The sequence below is a fragment of the Armigeres subalbatus genome, chromosome 1 (genome assembly GCF_024139115.2).
Source record: "Armigeres subalbatus isolate Guangzhou_Male chromosome 1, GZ_Asu_2, whole genome shotgun sequence".
In the NCBI taxonomy this organism is placed as follows: Eukaryota; Metazoa; Arthropoda; class Insecta; order Diptera; family Culicidae; genus Armigeres; species Armigeres subalbatus.
Window position 1 is genome coordinate 99,926,592 of NC_085139.1, and position 17,453 is coordinate 99,944,044.

Sequence of the window (17,453 nt, forward strand, 5' to 3'; positions counted from 1 at the left end):
TTCTAAAATTTTAACCCGACCTCAGTCCGGGTTCCCTTCGGTTGCTCTCCCCCGAAACCCTATGCCTAGAGTTCATTAAGATGGAATCGAATCTGCCTCGGTTAGGTTAATATATTTCGATCAGGAATACATTTCTTCTGCATCTGCATCCAACAAGTCGACCATCTACATCGGGTGAAGTTTCTTCGGTTTGAAATTTTTGCCAACTCCATCGCAATGGCTAATTCATTTTTTTCTTCTTCTTTCTTCTGTGCAGGACTGGAGCGCGTTGCTGAAGAATTGATGGGACGCAGGAAATGGAAACATTATCAGGACGTCCTTACGCGCCAACAGTTAAACCTGCTGGACCCGAGCACCAACGCTACCGTCGCGGACGACGTCGAGGTCGATCGACTCCAGAGTGCAGCGGCAGCGGCGGCGGCGGCGGTCGCGGTCAGCGGTGTTGCCAGCAACGCGGTCCCCTCGCTGGTGTCGGCGGCGGCAACCGTCGGCGGAAACCTTCTCGACCAGAAGGGTGGCACTGCGATAGGTGAGTTTGGCTGGGGTGAATAAAAAACGAAAATTTCGGCCGATATTCAAATTCTGGTTCCTAACTGTTTGAGCCTTCTTCACAATATATGTGCACAACATTTTGAGGATTTGTTGTCCGAATTTGTGTTAGAGGCAATCAATAACTTTCTATTGTACCCGAATTCACGACCCCAATGCTAAGATAAGAATAAACTTTAAATCGTTCAATGGTGGTCTTTAATACTGGAAAACATGTTGATTATTCCTTCATTCAAACGCTTTATCTGAGCTACCCAGAGGGTTGAATAAACTTCATTTCATGATTTATAAATTGGTTCAATTATTTTTATCATTTCCCTCTCTTTCTCAACACAGTTCGCAACGGTCACTATCAGCAAGAAGGCGAACTAGCATTAGTAGAATCCAAACTAGCAACCTCCAACAATCAACAAGTAGCAGTAACAGCAGAAGAAAAACATCCAGCAGCAGCAGCAGTACATTCGAACGAGTATCAAAATCACTTCAATGAAAACGACACAAGAGCGATGGCAACTGCGGCGGCGACGACGACGACGACGGCGGCCAATCCTACCGGCTCCCCACCATCTCCTCTTCATACGGCGACGGTGGCGGCGTCGGCGACGACAACGACGACGCCAGTAACATCACTTCTCAATAACCACCACCACCTCAATCGTCATCATTCCCAACACCAACGTGGTGGTACGCTCGGCAGTCCCGGCCCGGGTGGGGTGGACGCCAAAGTGCTGGACCAGCTCGATCCGGTGGACCGACAGCGGCACCAACAGCAGCAACAGGAAGACCAAGACCTGCTTGCTGGCCGGATAGGAAACTCCGTCTCCTCGCCGGCACTGTCGTCGTCGTCTTCGACAACGGCGACTACGACAGCGCTGCTGTCGCCGACCGGCAACAACGAGCAGGACGAACGGCTGGTTGGGAAACTGACCGCCATCAAGCAGGAACCAACAGGTGAGTGTCTGCGAATTGACTCAAATAGAATTAAAAGAAGGAACATTGTCCAATTTTAAAACATCCAAATGTCTCTTTTGCAATGATTTTTTTTAACACTGATGAAATTTACCAAACTTTTTCAATAAAATTCTTTTAAAGTGTAATTTTTTTTATTAGAGAGCCTTGCATACCTGGCTCACCTCTTTTTATGTTAACTCACAAGTGGAAAAAAAAATCTAAACTAAGAATAGTTAACAACCGAATTGTTGAATCTTAGACCCGAAAAGATTCTCGTTAACTGACTGGCGTTATAGCAATCAGCTGTGCCATAAATAGATGTGTTGATTTGACACATCGCAGGAGAAGGAAGAAGAAGAAAGATTGTCGTTGAATCCTAAACGGATTCTTGTCAAACCCTGAATGGGTTTTCATTGAATTCTGTACGGAATCTTGTCGAATCCTATATGAATTTCAGTCAGATCCAGGACAGACTCTAGTCGAATCTTGAAAAAATTGTCGTCCAATTGTTGAAGAATTTTCATCCAATCCTGGAGGAATTCTTATCGAAACGTGAAAGGATTCTCGTCGAATCCTGAGAAAAATCTCGATGAATCCCAAAGAATTATCGATAAATCCCAAAAGGACTCTCGTCAAATTCTGAAAGAATGGCCGTCCAATTGCTAAAGTATTTTTATCCAATAGTGGCAGAATTATCACCGAATCGTGAAAGAAGTGTCGTCGAATCCTGAGAAAAAACTCGACAAATTCTCAAAGAATCGACTAGTCGACTCTTGAAACGATTTTGTCAAATCCTGAAAGGATTTTCTTCGAATTTTGAAAGGATTATCGTCGAATCCTGAGTTTTCTTAAATCCTAAATGAATTCACATCGAATCCTGAAAAGATTCTCGTCAGAACCTGAAATTCTCGTCGTATTCTGAACGAATCTCTCGTCGAATCCTGAAAAGATTTTTTTCGTATCCTGCTAAGATTCTGATAGAATCCTGATAGGATTTTGGTCGAATTTGGATAGGATTTTGGTCGAATTTGGATAGGATTTTGGTCGAATCCTGAAAGGATTCTGGTCGAATCCTGAAAGGATTCTGGTCGAATCCTGAAAGGATTCTCGTCGAATCCTGAAAGGATTCTCGTCGAATCCTGAAAGGATTCTCGTCGAATCCTGAAAGGATTCTCGTCGAATCCTGAAAGGATTCTCGTCGAATCCTGAAAGGATTCTCGTCGAATCCTGAAAGGATTCTCGTCGAATCCTGAAAGGATTCTCGTCGAATCCTGAAAGGATTCTCGTCGAATCCTGAAAGGATCCTCGTCGAATCCTGAAAGGATTCTCGTCGAATCCTGAAGCATTGTCGTCGAATCCTGTAAAGATTCTCGTCGAATCCTGAAAGGATTCTCGTCGAATCCTGAAAGGATTCTCGTCGAATCCTGAAAGGATTCTCGTCGAATCCTAAAAGGATTCTCGTCGAATCCTGAAAGAATTCTCGTCGAATCCCGAAGGATTCTCGTCGAATCCGGAAGGATTCTCGTCGAATCCTGAAAGGATTCTCGTCGAATCCTGAAAGGATTCTCGTCGAATCCTGAAAGGATTCTCGTCGAATCCTGAAAGGATTCTCGTCGAATCCTGGAAGGATTCTCGTCGAATCCTGAAAGGATTCTCGTCGAATCCTGAAAGGATTCTCGTCGAATCCTGAAAGGATTCTCGTCGAATCCTGAAAGGATTCTCGTCGAATCCTGAAAGGATTCTCGTCGAATCCTGAAAGGATTCTCGTCGAATCCTGAAAGGATTCTCGTCGAATCCTGAAAAGTTCTCGTCGAATCCTGAAAGGATTCTCGTCGAATCCTGAAAGGTTCTCATCGAATCCTGAAAGGATTCTCGTCGAATCCTGAAAGGATTCTCGTCGAATCCTGAAAGGATTCTCGTCGAATCCTGAAAGGATTCTCGTCGAATCCTGAAAGGATTCTCGTCGAATCCTGAAAGGATTCTCGTCGAATCCTGAAAGGATTCTCGTCGAATCCTGAAAGGATTCTCGTCGAATCCGGAAAGGATTCTCGTCGAATCCTGAAAGGATTCTCGTCGAATCCTGAAAGGATTCTCGTCGAATCCTGAAAGGATTCTCGTCGAATCCTGAAAGGATTCTCGTCGAATCCTGAAAGGATTCTCGTCGAATCCTGAAAGGATTCTCGTCGAATCCTGAAAGGATTCTCGTCGAATCCTGAAAGGATTCTCGTCGAATCCTGAAAGGATTCTCGTCGAATCCTGAAAGGATTCTCGTCGAATCCTGAAAGGATTCTCGTCGAATCCTGAAAGGATTCTCGTCGAATCCTGAAAGGATTCTCGTCGAATCCCTGAAAGGATTCTCGTCGAATCCTGAAAGGATTCTCGTCGAATCCTGAAAGGATTCTCGTCGAATCCTGAAAGGATTCTCGTCGAATCCTGAAAGGATTCTCGTCGAATCCTGAAAGGATTCTCGTCGAATCCTGAAAGGATTCTCGTCGAATCCTGAAGGATTCTCGTCGAATCCTGAAAGGATTCTCGTCGAATCCTGAAAGGATTCTCGTCGAATCCTGAAAGGATTCTCGTCGAATCCTGAAAGGATTCTCGTCGAATCCTGAAAGGATTCTCGTCGAATCCTGAAAGGATTCTCGTCGAATCCTGAAAGGATTCTCGTCGAATCCTGAAAGGATTCTCGTCGAATCCTGAAAGGATTCTCGTCGAATCCTGAAAGGATTCTCGTCGAATCCTGAAAGGATTCTCGTCGAATCCTGAAAGGATTCTCGTCGAATCCTGAAAGGATTCTCGTCGAATCCTGAAAGGATTCTCGTCGAATCCTAAAGGAATTCTCGTCGAATCCTGAAAGGATTCTCGTCGAATCCTGAAAGGATTCTCGTCGAATCCTGAAAGGATTCTCGTCGAATCCTGAAAGGATTCTCGTCGAATCCTGAAAGGATTCTCGTCGAATCCTGAAAGGATTCTCGTCGAACCCTGAAAGGATTCTCGTCGAATCCTGAAAGGATTCTCGTCGAATCCTGAAAGGATTCTCGTCGAATCCTGAAAGGATTCTCGTCGAATCCTGAAAGGATTCTCGTCGAATCCTGAAAGGATTCTCGTCGAATCCTGAAAGGATTCTCGTCGAATCCTGAAAGGATTCTCGTCGAATCCTGAAAGGATTCTCGTCGAATCCTGAAAGGATTCTCGTCGAATCCTGAAAGGATTCTCGTCGAATCCTGAAAGGATTCTCGTCGAATCCTGAAAGGATTCTCGTCGAATCCTGAAAGGATTCTCGTCGAATCCTGAAAGGATTCTCGTCGAATCCTGAAAGGATTCTCGTCGAATCCTGAAAGGATTCTCGTCGAATCCTGAAAGGATTCTCGTCGAATCCTGAAAGGATTCTCGTCGAATCCTGAAAGGATTCTCGTCGAATCCTGAAAGGATTCTCGTCGAATCCTGAAAGGATTCTCGTCGAATCCTGAAAGGATTCTCGTCGAATCCTGAAAGGATTCTCGTCGAATCCTGAAAGGATTCTCGTCGAATCCTGAAAGGATTCTCGTCGAATCCTGAAAGGATTCTCGTCGAATCCTGAAAGGATTCTCGTCGAATCCTGAAAGGATTCTCGTCGAATCCTGAAAGGATTCTCGTAGAATCCTGAAATTCATCTCGTCGAATCCTGAAAGGATTCTCGTCGAATCCTGAAAGGATTCTCGTCGAATCCTGAAAGGATTCTCGTCGAATCCTGAAAGGATTCTCGTCGAATCCTGAAAGGATTCTCGTCGAATCCTGAAAGGATTCTCGTCGAATCCTGAAAGGATTCTCGTCGAATCCTGAAAGGATTCTCGTCGAATCCTGAAAGGATTCTCGTCGAATCCTGAAGGATTCTCGTCGAATCCTGAAAGGATTCTCGTCGAATCCTGAAAGGATTCTCGTCGAATCCTGAAAGGATTCTCGTCGAATCCTGAAAGGATTCTCGTCGAATCCTGAAAGGATTCTCGTCGAATCCTGAAAGGATTCTCGTCGAATCCTGAAAGGATTCTCGTCGAATCCTGAAAGGATTCTCGTCGAATCCTGAAAGGATTCTCGTCGAATCGTCGAATCCTGAAAGGATTCTCGTCGAATCGTCGAATCCTGAAAGGATTCTCGTCGAATCCTGAAAGGATTCTCGTCGAATCCTGAAAGGATTCTCGTCGAATCCTGAAAGGATTCTCGTCGAATCCTGAAAGGATTCTCGTCGAATCCTGAAAGGATTCTCGTCGAATCCTGAAAGGATTCTCGTCGAATCCTGAAAGGATTCTCGTCGAATCCTGAAAGGATTCTCGTCGAATCCTGAAAGGATTCTCGTCGAATCCTGAAAGGATTCTCGTCGAATCCTGAAAGGATTCTCGTCGAATCCTGATTCTCGTCGAATCCTGAAAGGATTCTCGTCGAATCCTGAAAGGATTCTCGTCGAATCCTGAAAGGATTCTCGTCGAATCCTGAAAAGATTCTCGTCGAATCGTAAAGGAATTCTCGTCGAATCGTAAAGGAATTCTCGTCGAATCCTGAAAGGATTCTCGTCGAATCCTGAAAGGATTCTCGTCGAATCCTGAAAGGATTCTCGTCGAATCCTGAAAGGATTCTCGTCGAATCCTGAAAGGATTCTCGTCGAATCCTGAAAGGATTCTCGTCGAATCCTGAAAGGATTCTCGTCGAATCCTGAAAGGATTCGCCTCGAATCCCGAAAGGATTCGCCTCGAATCCCGAAAGGATTCGCCTCGAATCCCGAAAGGATTCGCCTCGAATCCCGAAAGGATTCGCCTCGAATCCCGAAAGGATTCGCCTCGAATCCCGAAAGGATTCGCCTCGAATCCTGAATGGATTCGCTTCGAATCCTGAAAGGATTCTCGTCGAATCCTGAAAGGATTCTTGTCGAATCCTGAAAGGATTCTTGTCGAATCCTGAAAGGATTCTTGTCGAATCCTGAAAGGATTCTTGTCGAATCCTGAAAGGATTCTTGTCGAATCCTGAAAGGATTCTTGTCGAATCCTGAAAGGATTCTTGTCGAATCCTGAAAGGATTCTTGTTGAATCCTGAAAGGATTCTTGTTGAATCCTGAAAGGATTCTTGTTGAATCCTGAAAGGATTCTCGTCGAATCCTGAAAGGATTCTCGTCGAATCCTGAAAGGATTCTCGTCGAATCCTGAAAGGATTCTCGTCGAATCCTGAAAGGATTCTCGTCGAATCCTGAAAGGATTCTCGTCGAATCCTGAAAGAATTCTCGTCGAATCCTGAAAGGATTCTCGTCGAATCCTGAAAGGATTCTCGTCGAATCCTGAAAGGATTCTCGTCGAATCGTCGAATCCTGAAAGGATTCTCGTCGAATCCTGAAAGGATTCTCGTCGAATCCTGAAAGGATTCTCGTCGAATCCTGAAAGGATTCTGGTCGAATCCTGAAAGGATTCTGGTCGAATCCTGAAAGGATTCTGGTCGAATCCTGAAAGGATTCTGGTCGAATCCTGAAAGGATTCTGGTCGAATCCTGAAAGGATTCTGGTCGAATCCTGAAAGGATTCTGGTCGAATCCTGAAAGGATTCTCGTCGAATCCTGAAAGGATTCTCGTCGAATCCTGAAAGGATTCTCGTCGAATCCTGAAAGGATTCTCGTCGAATCCTGAAAGGATTCTCGTCGAATCCTGAAAGGATTCTCGTCGAATCCTGAAAGGATTCTGGTCGAATCCTGAAAGGATTCTGGTCGAATCCTGAAAGGATTCTCGTCGAATCCTGAAAGGATTCTCGTCGAATCCTGAAAGGATTCTCGTCGAATCCTGAAAGGATTCTCGTCGAATCCTGAAAGGATTCTCGTCGAATCCTGAAAGGATTCTCGTCGAATCCTGAAAGGATTCTCGTCGAATCCTGAAAGGATTCTCGTCGAATCCTGAAAGGATTCTCGTCGAATCCTGAAAGGATTCTCGTCGAATCCTGAAAGGATTCTCGTCGAATCCTGAAAGGATTCTCGTCGAATCCTGAAAGGATTCTCGTCGAATCCTGAAAGGATTCTCGTCGAATCCTGAAAGGATTCTCGTCGAATCCTGAAAGGATTCTCGTCGAATCCTGAAAGGATTCTCGTCGAATCCTGTAAAGATTCTCGTCGAATCCTGAAAGGATTCTCGTCGAATCCTGAAAGGATTCTCGTCGAATCCTGAAAGGATTCTCGTCGAATCCTGAAAGGATTCTCGTCGAATCCTGAAAGGATTCTCGTCGAATCCTGAAAGGATTCTCGTCGAATCCTGAAAGGATTCTCGTCGAATCCTGAAAGGATTCTCGTCGAATCCTGAAAGGATTCTCTTCGAATCCTGAAAGGATTCTCGTCGAATCCTGAAAGGATTCTCGTTGAATCCTGAAAGGATTCTCGTCGAATCCTGAAAGGATTCTCGTCGAATCCTGAAAGGATTCTCGTCGAATCCTGAAAGGATTCTCGTCGAATCCTGAAAGGATTCTCGTCGAATCCTGAAAGGATTCTCGTCGAATCCTGAAAGGATTCTCGTCGAATCCTGAAAGGATTCTCGTCGAATCCTGAAAGGATTCTCGTCGAATCCTGAAAGGATTCTCGTCGAGATCCTGAAAGGATTCTCGTCGAATCCTGAAAGGATTCTCGTCGAATCCTGAAAGGATTCTCGTCGAATCCTGAAAGGATTCTCGTCGAATCCTGAAAGGATTCTCGTCGAATCCTGAAAGGATTCTCGTCGAATCCTGAAAGGATTCTCGTCGAATCCTGAAAGGATTCTCGTCGAATCCTGAAAGGATTTTCGTCGAATCCTGAAAGGATTCTCGTCGAATCCTGAAAGGATTCTCGTCGAATCCTGAAAGGATTTTCGTCGAATCCTGAAAGGATTCTCGTCGAATCCTGAAAGGATTCTCGTCGAATCCTGTAAGGATTCTCGTCGAATCCTGGAAGGATTCTCGTCGAATCCTGCAAGGATTCTCGTCGAATCCTGCAAGGATTCTCGTCGAATCCTGCAAGGATTCTCGTCGAATCCTGCAAGGATTCTCGTCGAATCCTGCAAGGATTCTCGTCGAATCCTGCAAGGATTCTCGTCGAATCCTGCAAGGATTCTCGTCGAATCCTGGAAGGGTTCTCGTCGAATCCTGTAAGGATTCTCGTCGAATCCTGTAAGGATTCTCGTCGAATCCTGAAAGGATTCTCGTCGAATCCTGTAAGGATTCTCGTCGAATCCTGTAAGGATTCTCGTCGAATCCTGTAAGGATTCTCGTCGAATCCTGTAAGGATTCTCGTCGAATCCTGTAAGGATTCTCGTCGAATCCTGTAAGGATTCTCGTCGAATCCTGTAAGGATTCTCGTCGAATCCTGTAAGGATTCTCGTCGAACCCTGTAAGGATTCTCGTCGAATCCTGTAAGGATTTTCGTCGAATCCTGTAAGGATTCTCGTCGAATCCTGTAAGGATTCTCGTCGAATCCTGTAAGGATTCTCGTCGAATCCTGTAAGGATTCGCGTCAAATCCTGTAAGGATTCTCGTCGAATCCGGTAAGCAGGCCTGGGAGCGGGTCACTTTTTAGTGACTTGGTCACTTTTTTCGGGCTAGTCACTAAAAAGGCTCTTTTTTCGACCTCAAGTCACAAAAGGCACTTTTCTCGCAAAAAGTCACTATTTTCAACTATTTTGAAACTATTGACTAAGATTTTTTATAAGGCTTTATGTATCCATCGGAAGATGCTTTGTTCATGGCGGAAATGAAATTATAGACCTTGGAAAAATTATCGCTCTGTAACTTTGCCAGCCATTTAACTCGCTGCTCTTATTGGCATTTCACCAGTAGCTAATTGAAGGTGTTTTACGTCACAATTTATAAATTGGTATACAGTCATGCAACCAGGAGACCTGTCGATTTCGTGTTTTTTTTACTCAAACTTTATGCAGTAGGGGATGGTGGGAAGACTTGATTCTTCCCTGTATTGCCAAGAACTAAAGTAGTATTGTTATAGCGTATTTTTATAATAGATCCTGTAGACATATGATCGTTATGTTGCGAGTTTTTTTTTAATTGACAAGCTTATTTACTGTGTTTTGTTCCTCCTAAAGATGTTTTTAGTGACCACGCAAAATTAGAACAGCTTCTCCCAATAATGACCAAATGCTATCATTTTTTCACAGCACAAATACATAAATATGCTAAATGACCTTCATTGATAAAAATGCCATCATTCCACCACAATTTCAGGATATTTGGATTTTAAGTTGTTGCCTCAATTTGAGCAGACTTCTCTCTTCGGGCATCCATATAAAAATTTATCTAAAAAATTTAAGAAAGTTTAATTTGTTCTCAAGCGGCTATTTTTTTTGTAGATTTGACAAATGTGAAGAAGGGTTTGCTCTAAAAACATATTTATTGAGTATCATAGATATCATAGAAAGGCGATCATCAAGTCTCCTCAATTTTGAAGATTGCATGCGCTGTCGAATTCCATAGCAAAAATCATTCATGAATACGCACAGCAATTCCGAAAACCTGCGTATTTTGGAGTAAAAATATTTAAAAGTTCAGAGAACATGGTCCTCATTACAAGCAGGAGGTCGAGGGTTCAATCCCAGGCTCGTTGTACATGAATCTCCATAATTTTTGTATCGTTTTCTACTAAAACGATCCGTACTGTTGTTCCTGTTGCACTAAAAAATCAAAAAACATCCGTTTCACTTATGACAAATCGTAGAGTTCTCTGCATCTTTCTTAAGTAGGTGTTCAGCTAATCCAATGATCGAAACTTTCACTCATTCTCACGAGAAGAAAATGCTCATTTACGCAGATTTTCACCGAGAAATAATTTTCAGAAAAGAAAAACAGGTGTTAAGAGTGATACCTTACCATATTTCGCTCACTTCCAGTGGCATAAACATTTGATTTGCTTGCAGACTACTCATAGTTTTGAATTGTCCTGCTTTTTACAGATATTGAGTAAAATTTCCGTGGGGTAAAGGGGGTAAAAGAGAGGGCAATACAAATTTACTTAGTCACTAAGTAGATAAAAGTTAGCGAGTACGATTTTCGTTGCTCCTCTGAGTACGTTCTAAGAGAAAAGAATGGTGAGTGAAAGATGTTTTCCGGCACAAATTACGAAAAAAAAATCTCCCTCGACCCAAAATCGCCTGATTTCGTCTCATCGAACTTGCAACTGAAATTGGAAGTCACTATTTGGTCACTTTTTCTGCAACTCAAAGTCACTATTTGGTCCCTTTTTTCGTCAGCTTTGGTCACTAAAGTCACTATTTTGAGTGGGTTCAGTTGCTACCAGCCCTGTGTAAGGATTCTCGTCGAATCCTGTAAGGATTCTCGTCGAATCCTGTAAGGATTCTCGTCGAATCCTGTAAGGATTCTCGTCGAATCCTGTAAGGATTCTCGTCGAATCCTGTAAGGATTCTCGTCGAATCCTGTAAGGATTCTCGTCGAATCCTGTAAGGATTCTCGTCGAATCCTGTAAGGATTCTCGTCGAATCCTGTAAGGATTCTCGTCGAATCCTGTAAGGATTCTCGTCGAATCCTGTAAGGATTCTCGTCGAATCCTGAAAGGATTCTCGTCGAATCCTGAAAGGATTCTCGTCGAATCCTGAAAGGATTCTCGTCGAATCCTGAAAGGATTCTCGTCGAATCCTGAAAGGATTCTCGTCGAATCCTGTAAGGATTCTCGTCGAATCCTGTAAGGATTCTCGTCGAATCCTGTAAGGATTCTCGTCGAATCCTGTAAGGATTCTCGTCGAATCCTGTAAGGATTCTCGTCGAATCCTGCAAGGATTCTCGTCGAATCCTGTAAGGATTCTCGTCGAATCCTGTAAGGATTCTCGTCGAATCCTGTAAGGATTCTCGTCGAATCCTGTAAGGATTCTCGTCGAATCCTGTAAGGATTCTCGTCGAATCCTGTAAGGATTCTCGTCGAATCCTGTAAGGATTCTCGTCGAATCCTGTAAGGATTCTCGTCGAATCCTGTAAGGATTCTCGTCGAATCCTGTAAGGATTCTCGTCGAATCCTGTAAGGATTCTCGTCGAATCCTGTAAGGATTCTCGTCGAATCCTGTAAGGATTCTCGTCGAATCCTGTAAGGATTCTCGTCGAATCCTGAAAGGATTCTCGTCAAATCCTGAAAGGATTCTCGTCAAATCCTGAAAGGATTCTCGTCGAATCCTGAAAGGAATGAATCTTGAGGAAGGAGGATTTCAGTAGATTCTTTATACCCGAGCAGAAGAAATTAACTCAATAACACCTCATTCTGTCATTGATACCATACTCTGTTATGAACTAGCGTTGCATGAGAGATAAAGTACCAAAAATAATACCAAAATTAATATGCAGAATACTTCATGCATAACATACTCTGTTATCCATCCAGTCGGAAAAAGCGGGAAAAAACGGGACTTGCACCCGACCGGGAAAACCAAATAAAGATGCGGAAAGTCATGTAACCCATCGCGAAATTGAACTATCGATCAAATCATAAACATTCATCACCAAAGTTTTAATTTTTTTTTCTTGTGATAATGTCTTGTATAATTCCTTTGAAAATAATATGTCTAGCAAACTTTCGGATTAAACTATTTTTAATTAATTTTATTCATAAAAATCTGGAGTTCTGAAAAAAATTTTTGGTACATTATTGAGAGAACTTTAATTACTTTTAATAATGTTGATACTTTTGTAAATCCGAAATATTTCTCTAACTTTTTACATAGAAAATAAAGAACAAATTTCATAACAAATTCTTATTATAAGGACATTGGATGAAAATTTTCAAACTTTAAATGTGGTGAAAAATCAGCAGTCATAAGCCTTAGTTACGGTAAGAAGAAATTGAGCTTATACTTTTTCTGTTCTACCAAAAGTTAGTTATAGTAATTACTTGAATTAATTGATTAATTGTCCTGCAGTCCTAGGCTGGCTCATCTTTGATTATTCACTGTTCTAGAATTAGAATCCACAAGAAATAATTATGGATTATAATTCCTGCGATTCGGCATGTGACAAAACAAAGATTGATTCGTACTGAATGGGTCTAAGAGTCTTCTAGCCCTCCCTCTAATAAAACGAACATATAAAAAAACTGATTTTTTGTTTATATCCGCTAATATGATATTTTAGAATCAGTTCATTCATCCGGAAAAACCAGGAATCTGAAAATCCGCTTCCAATGGATACCCTGAATAACAAACGCATCACAAATTAATATTCGTTTGATACTGAAATACCTAAGCATGTTATACCTCAAGTGTTTTGTATATTAAATTTTGGTATTTTACTGCCCACAATCGCATATTTGTCCCATATGAATAGGAAATTCAGCAAAGATGGGATTGATATGCGTAGGCATTTTACCTCTTATGCAAGGCTAGTTCATACCAATTTCTGTTATCGAGGTTGTCGCTTCTGCATTGGTAAAGATTAAGAGTCTGTTCAAATATTACATAACGCGAAAAACCCCAACCCCTAATCGCTACGTAACAAATAAAATTTTCAAATAATAATCTCCATTTTTTAACAATTTGAGATAAGATACGATGAATTGTAACGTACTGTACATTTTGTTATTTCGAAGGAAGTAAATATTTTTGTATAAATAAGCTTTAATATATGTAATAAATTTGCTACGCATAACATTAGGGGAAGTCCTAGCTGAAAAGGCATCTTAAAATTGAAGAAAATCTCAATCATATTGATAATATGTAGAGGTATTCACATTTCTAAAAAGTGGTGATATTTCGTTGCCGGAAAACTCATGAGGCAAAACGCCTTTTAGTTGGCAGCTCTTAGGGAACAACGCACCACGCGCCGACTAAACAACATTCTGGTGTGGATCGTGCATGGAGACGCGTAGTACATTGTAGCTTAGTCCCACTAGGGCGTTGAACCTCATCGAAATGTTTGATGTTTCAACAAAATGTGAAATTTTCGATTTTTCCTATCTTTCCATCTATTATGTTGACATTTTTCTCGCTCAACCTACATAATTCTAGGTCTTGTTTTGTTACGGCAATTCCAAACATGGTAAATATGAGGGAATACCCGAAAGACGTTTTGTTTTGGGGGGAGGGGCTCGTTTTGGGTCATAATGGTAAATGCATCATGAAAGATTCATGATTACCCTTGAAAAATTGAAAAATGCTCCTTAAAAAAGTGATCATTTTTCCTTGAATTATCTAACAAACTACCTTGAAATATATAAAATGCTCCGTAAACATTGGAAAAGCGTACCGTAAAAACGAAAATAATGTACCGTAAACAATTAAAAATGCTCCTTAAAAAGCGAAGATTTGCTATGTAATTAATGATAATTGCGCAGTATATTGACAAAAGAATTATTATAAAATAGTTCAAAAGGTACCTTGAAATTGGCTATCATAAATTAGAATCTTATGCATAATTGTATAGCCCCTAGAGTTTATTGCTGATTGTTTTGCTTGGTAACCCTATTCAACCGAAAACTAAGAAAAATGTTCCTTAGGATGAATAAAATGCTCCATAAACAAATAAAAAAATTAATTTGAGGAAATGCTCCTTAAAAGAAAAAAAGGGCTCCGTAAAAAAAATGAAATGCTCCATGAACTTATAAACAAAAGATTTCAGTAAAGTCCTAAGATATTTTTTGAAAACTCCTGAAAAGGCTATCAAAAGAATTATGACATAATTCTAGAAAAATGTTATTCCACAGCAGGTTTTAAGTGAACCCACAAAAAATGCGAGCAATTATGGTTGATTTTGTAAGCTGTCTCTGCATGTACAGCAAATCGTCAATTTGAGATTTTTTGCACAGCTTCTCGTTGATTCCAAAATTCATTAAAAATGCGGCATATTGCTTAGCAGTTAACATATTCATTCATTCCGATTAGTCTATTCTAATAAAGTCGAATTCTTGTTTCTTCTCATCTTTCAATGCTAAAGAAAATCAAAACAATTCATCAGCAACACCGGAGCAGCAGCAGCAGCAAAATAAACTAATTAAGCAGGAAAATTGTAACAATTTGCTAAACAGCAAAATCATCATCAACAACAACAACAGTGCAACCAACAACAACAACAATAATAATATTTCAAGTGGCGAAACTGACGGCACTAGTGCTGCCGGTCCCGCTCCGGATGGGGAGAATAGCAATATCCAACAGCATCGGCACCAGCATCATCAACACCACCACCACCATCCTTCGCAGCCACCGACGCCGGTCGATTGGAAACCGCAGGACAAGTGCTACTTCTGCGTCGACGGTAAGCTGCTGACAGTGAACGAAGCCGGCGAACTGGTGCCCGAGTCCGGAAACCCGCCGCTAACTGCTGGCGCCGGTGTTGGTGGTGGTGCGGCAACCCCCCGAGGTGTTCCCAAAAGCGAGGTAAGGAAACTGGCAACACTGATCATTGATTTGATTTGAGAAAAATCACGCTCTGAAACAATGCTCATTTATACACCATCCGCAGATTCTGAACGACAGTGATTGCGAATCGAGTGACAGCAGTGAATCGGACCTGCGGGCGGCTATTGCCGCCGGCCGGGCAGGAGGCCTTCCGGGCTCCAAATCTCTGGCAGCACTGCTGCGAAGTTCGAGTGTCGCACCCTCGGCCGTTTCCCCTACGATGGCTTCGCTTCAAACGGTGGCGTCGCAGTTCGCTGCAATGGCATCGCTACAGCCGGGCCTGGCGCAGCTTTACGGACGTAAGTGGGAGGATTTTTCAAATCTTAATAATCATTACTGAATTTCGAAATGATGTATCTTATGGTTCGTTGAATTGTCTGCTTTTCTATTCGCAGCCCTCTGGTATAGTCAATTGCAGCAGCAAATGTCCCCATCGGGAGTCGGCGGCTCGACATCGACCGATCCGACGGCCGCCGGCGTCAGTCCGTCGGAGAAGGGTGCCGAGGGAGCGGTGCCAGCAGTCGGACCAGGTGGCGAACAGCCTTTGGACCTGAGCGCCAAACCGGGTACTTCCGGCCTCAACGCTCTCAACGCCAGCCAGCTCATGATGAGCATGATGGACCCGAAGCACATCTACAAGTAAGTGGCAATTTTACCTACCTTCTACTCCGCTCTGGTCCTGTGGATAGTTGTTAGCGTTACTGCAGTCGGTTGACGGGGCGACACACGAAGATAACAATCTCAATCGCGAGCTTTCTCTCGGCTTTTTAATTACCAATATCGAACCGAGCCAGCTAATAGGGTCGTTTCGGTGACTTTTAATCGAAATCACTGACAGTGCCCGGCCAGACACCCACCATCATCTTGATGTCATCATTAAAGCAGCGAGCAATCGCATAACAAGAATCGAAAGGTGACGAAGACGAAGGCGATTGGGTGACAAAGAGCGATATGGTGCCAAAGATAAGAGGGTGTCGATGGAGACGTCGCTGCTGTTACAGTTGCGATAATTGAGTTTTTTTTCGACGAATCGATCGATTGCTAGTGTGGGAATTTGATACCCACTGCTCGAGGGGGTAGCTCGGGAAAATCGTATTGAAGAACGAATGGAATGGATTTAATTTTTCAATGACGTGAGATTTGATTTTCTCACATCAATTAAAAAGTGTGAAGCAAAAATGCTTACAAAGCTTTGTTATAAAAAGCTTTATTCATTATCAGGATTAAAGCAAATTCGGTCAAAAAATAGCCAGATTGTATTCCTGATCAAGTTATAGAATTTTTCCTAATGTCAGATTAAGATTCTTAAGATAAGAATTCTTTTTTCAAACAAAAAACATTACAACTTTTTTATGTCATCGTTCCATAATATTCACGACATAGCTTCGCCTTGTGGATCAACATGCCCCGAGTAAAACAACTCCATCGTTCTAAACCCGAAATGGATAGCCCAAGAACCTTCATCATTATTGCATGAATTTTTCATCAACCTTCGACTTGATAATCGCAGTCCAAAATGAAAACCAGATCCGAATCCCGGTGCAAGTGCGATGTGCAATGGAGGTCATTGCCTTCTCCCCCTCTTCCAAAGATTTATTTTTTTTATCGTTAGCGCACCTCCGATCACATGTGCAGCAGCGACTTTTTTCTCTCCTACAACCCCTCGAAGCGGCGCCCTTCCAGACCGGCCGGTTCCGGACATTCGTAGTAGATCTACCGTGCAGGGGTTTTGGTCGGTTCCGTCCGTCACTGCAAAAATTGCTACAATCTGTGTCTACGGAAGGCGACGTGTGGTTCCCTCTCCGGCATTCATGCATTGCACATGCAACTGCAGGCACTGCACATGTTATGTCAAAGCAAACCTTGAACATGGATGCACCTACCACACTCTATGCTGGAGCGAGCGGCGGCAGACGACGACGTCTTCGTCGACGGCGACACGTGGTCGATGGTAATGATACGGTGCCGGTCGGTGGCGGTCGGTGCATCGCCGGCGCTGATGCACTTTGAACAGAAAGGGGGAAAAATTGAATGGCGCTGCAGGTTTTCGGATCTCCGAGGTATGGGTGGCAGTGCATCATCATTATGGAAAACATTCTCATCAAAATTTCACCAGAAAACTGTGCCGAACTGAGAGCGATAGCCCGAGTTAAAAAAAAATAGCATTTGCGATGCATTTCGGTGCAGAACAAATAAATTAATTTATTGAAAACGCAACGAATCCTGACGGGTTTCGTCTCGAATCTTGACGGGATTCGTCTCGAATCCTGAACGGGATTCGTCTCGAATCCTGAACGGGATTCGTCTCGAATCCTGAACGGGATTCGTCTCGAATCCTGAACGGGATTCGTCTCGAATCCTGAACGGGATTCGTCTCGAATCCTGAACGGGATTCGTCTCGAATCCTGAACGGGATTCGTCTCGAATCCTGAACGGGATTCGTCTCGAATCCTGAACGGGATTCGTCTCGAATCCTGAACGGGATTCGTCTTGAATCCTGAACGGGATTCGTCTCGAATCCTGAACGGGATTCGTCTCGAATCCTGAACGGGATTCGTCTCGAATCCTGAACGGGATTCGT

At 42.9% G+C, this 17,453-nt stretch overlaps 1 protein-coding gene across 5 annotated transcripts in view; it reads left to right on the forward strand.

Annotated features, from left to right (window-relative positions):
• The window catches only part of LOC134203541 (mushroom body large-type Kenyon cell-specific protein 1), a 479,310-nt gene that overhangs the window by 374,497 nt on the left and 87,360 nt on the right, over positions 1-17,453 (forward strand). For all 5 annotated transcript variants that reach the window (XM_062678393.1, XM_062678401.1, XM_062678408.1 and 2 more), the window contains 5 exons: positions 257-529; positions 886-1,500; positions 14,409-14,851; positions 14,937-15,171; positions 15,268-15,511. In XM_062678393.1, coding sequence (XP_062534377.1) covers positions 257-529; positions 886-1,500; positions 14,409-14,851; positions 14,937-15,171; positions 15,268-15,511 — 1,810 coding nt within the window. The remainder of the gene's footprint in view (positions 1-256; positions 530-885; positions 1,501-14,408; positions 14,852-14,936; positions 15,172-15,267; positions 15,512-17,453) is intronic.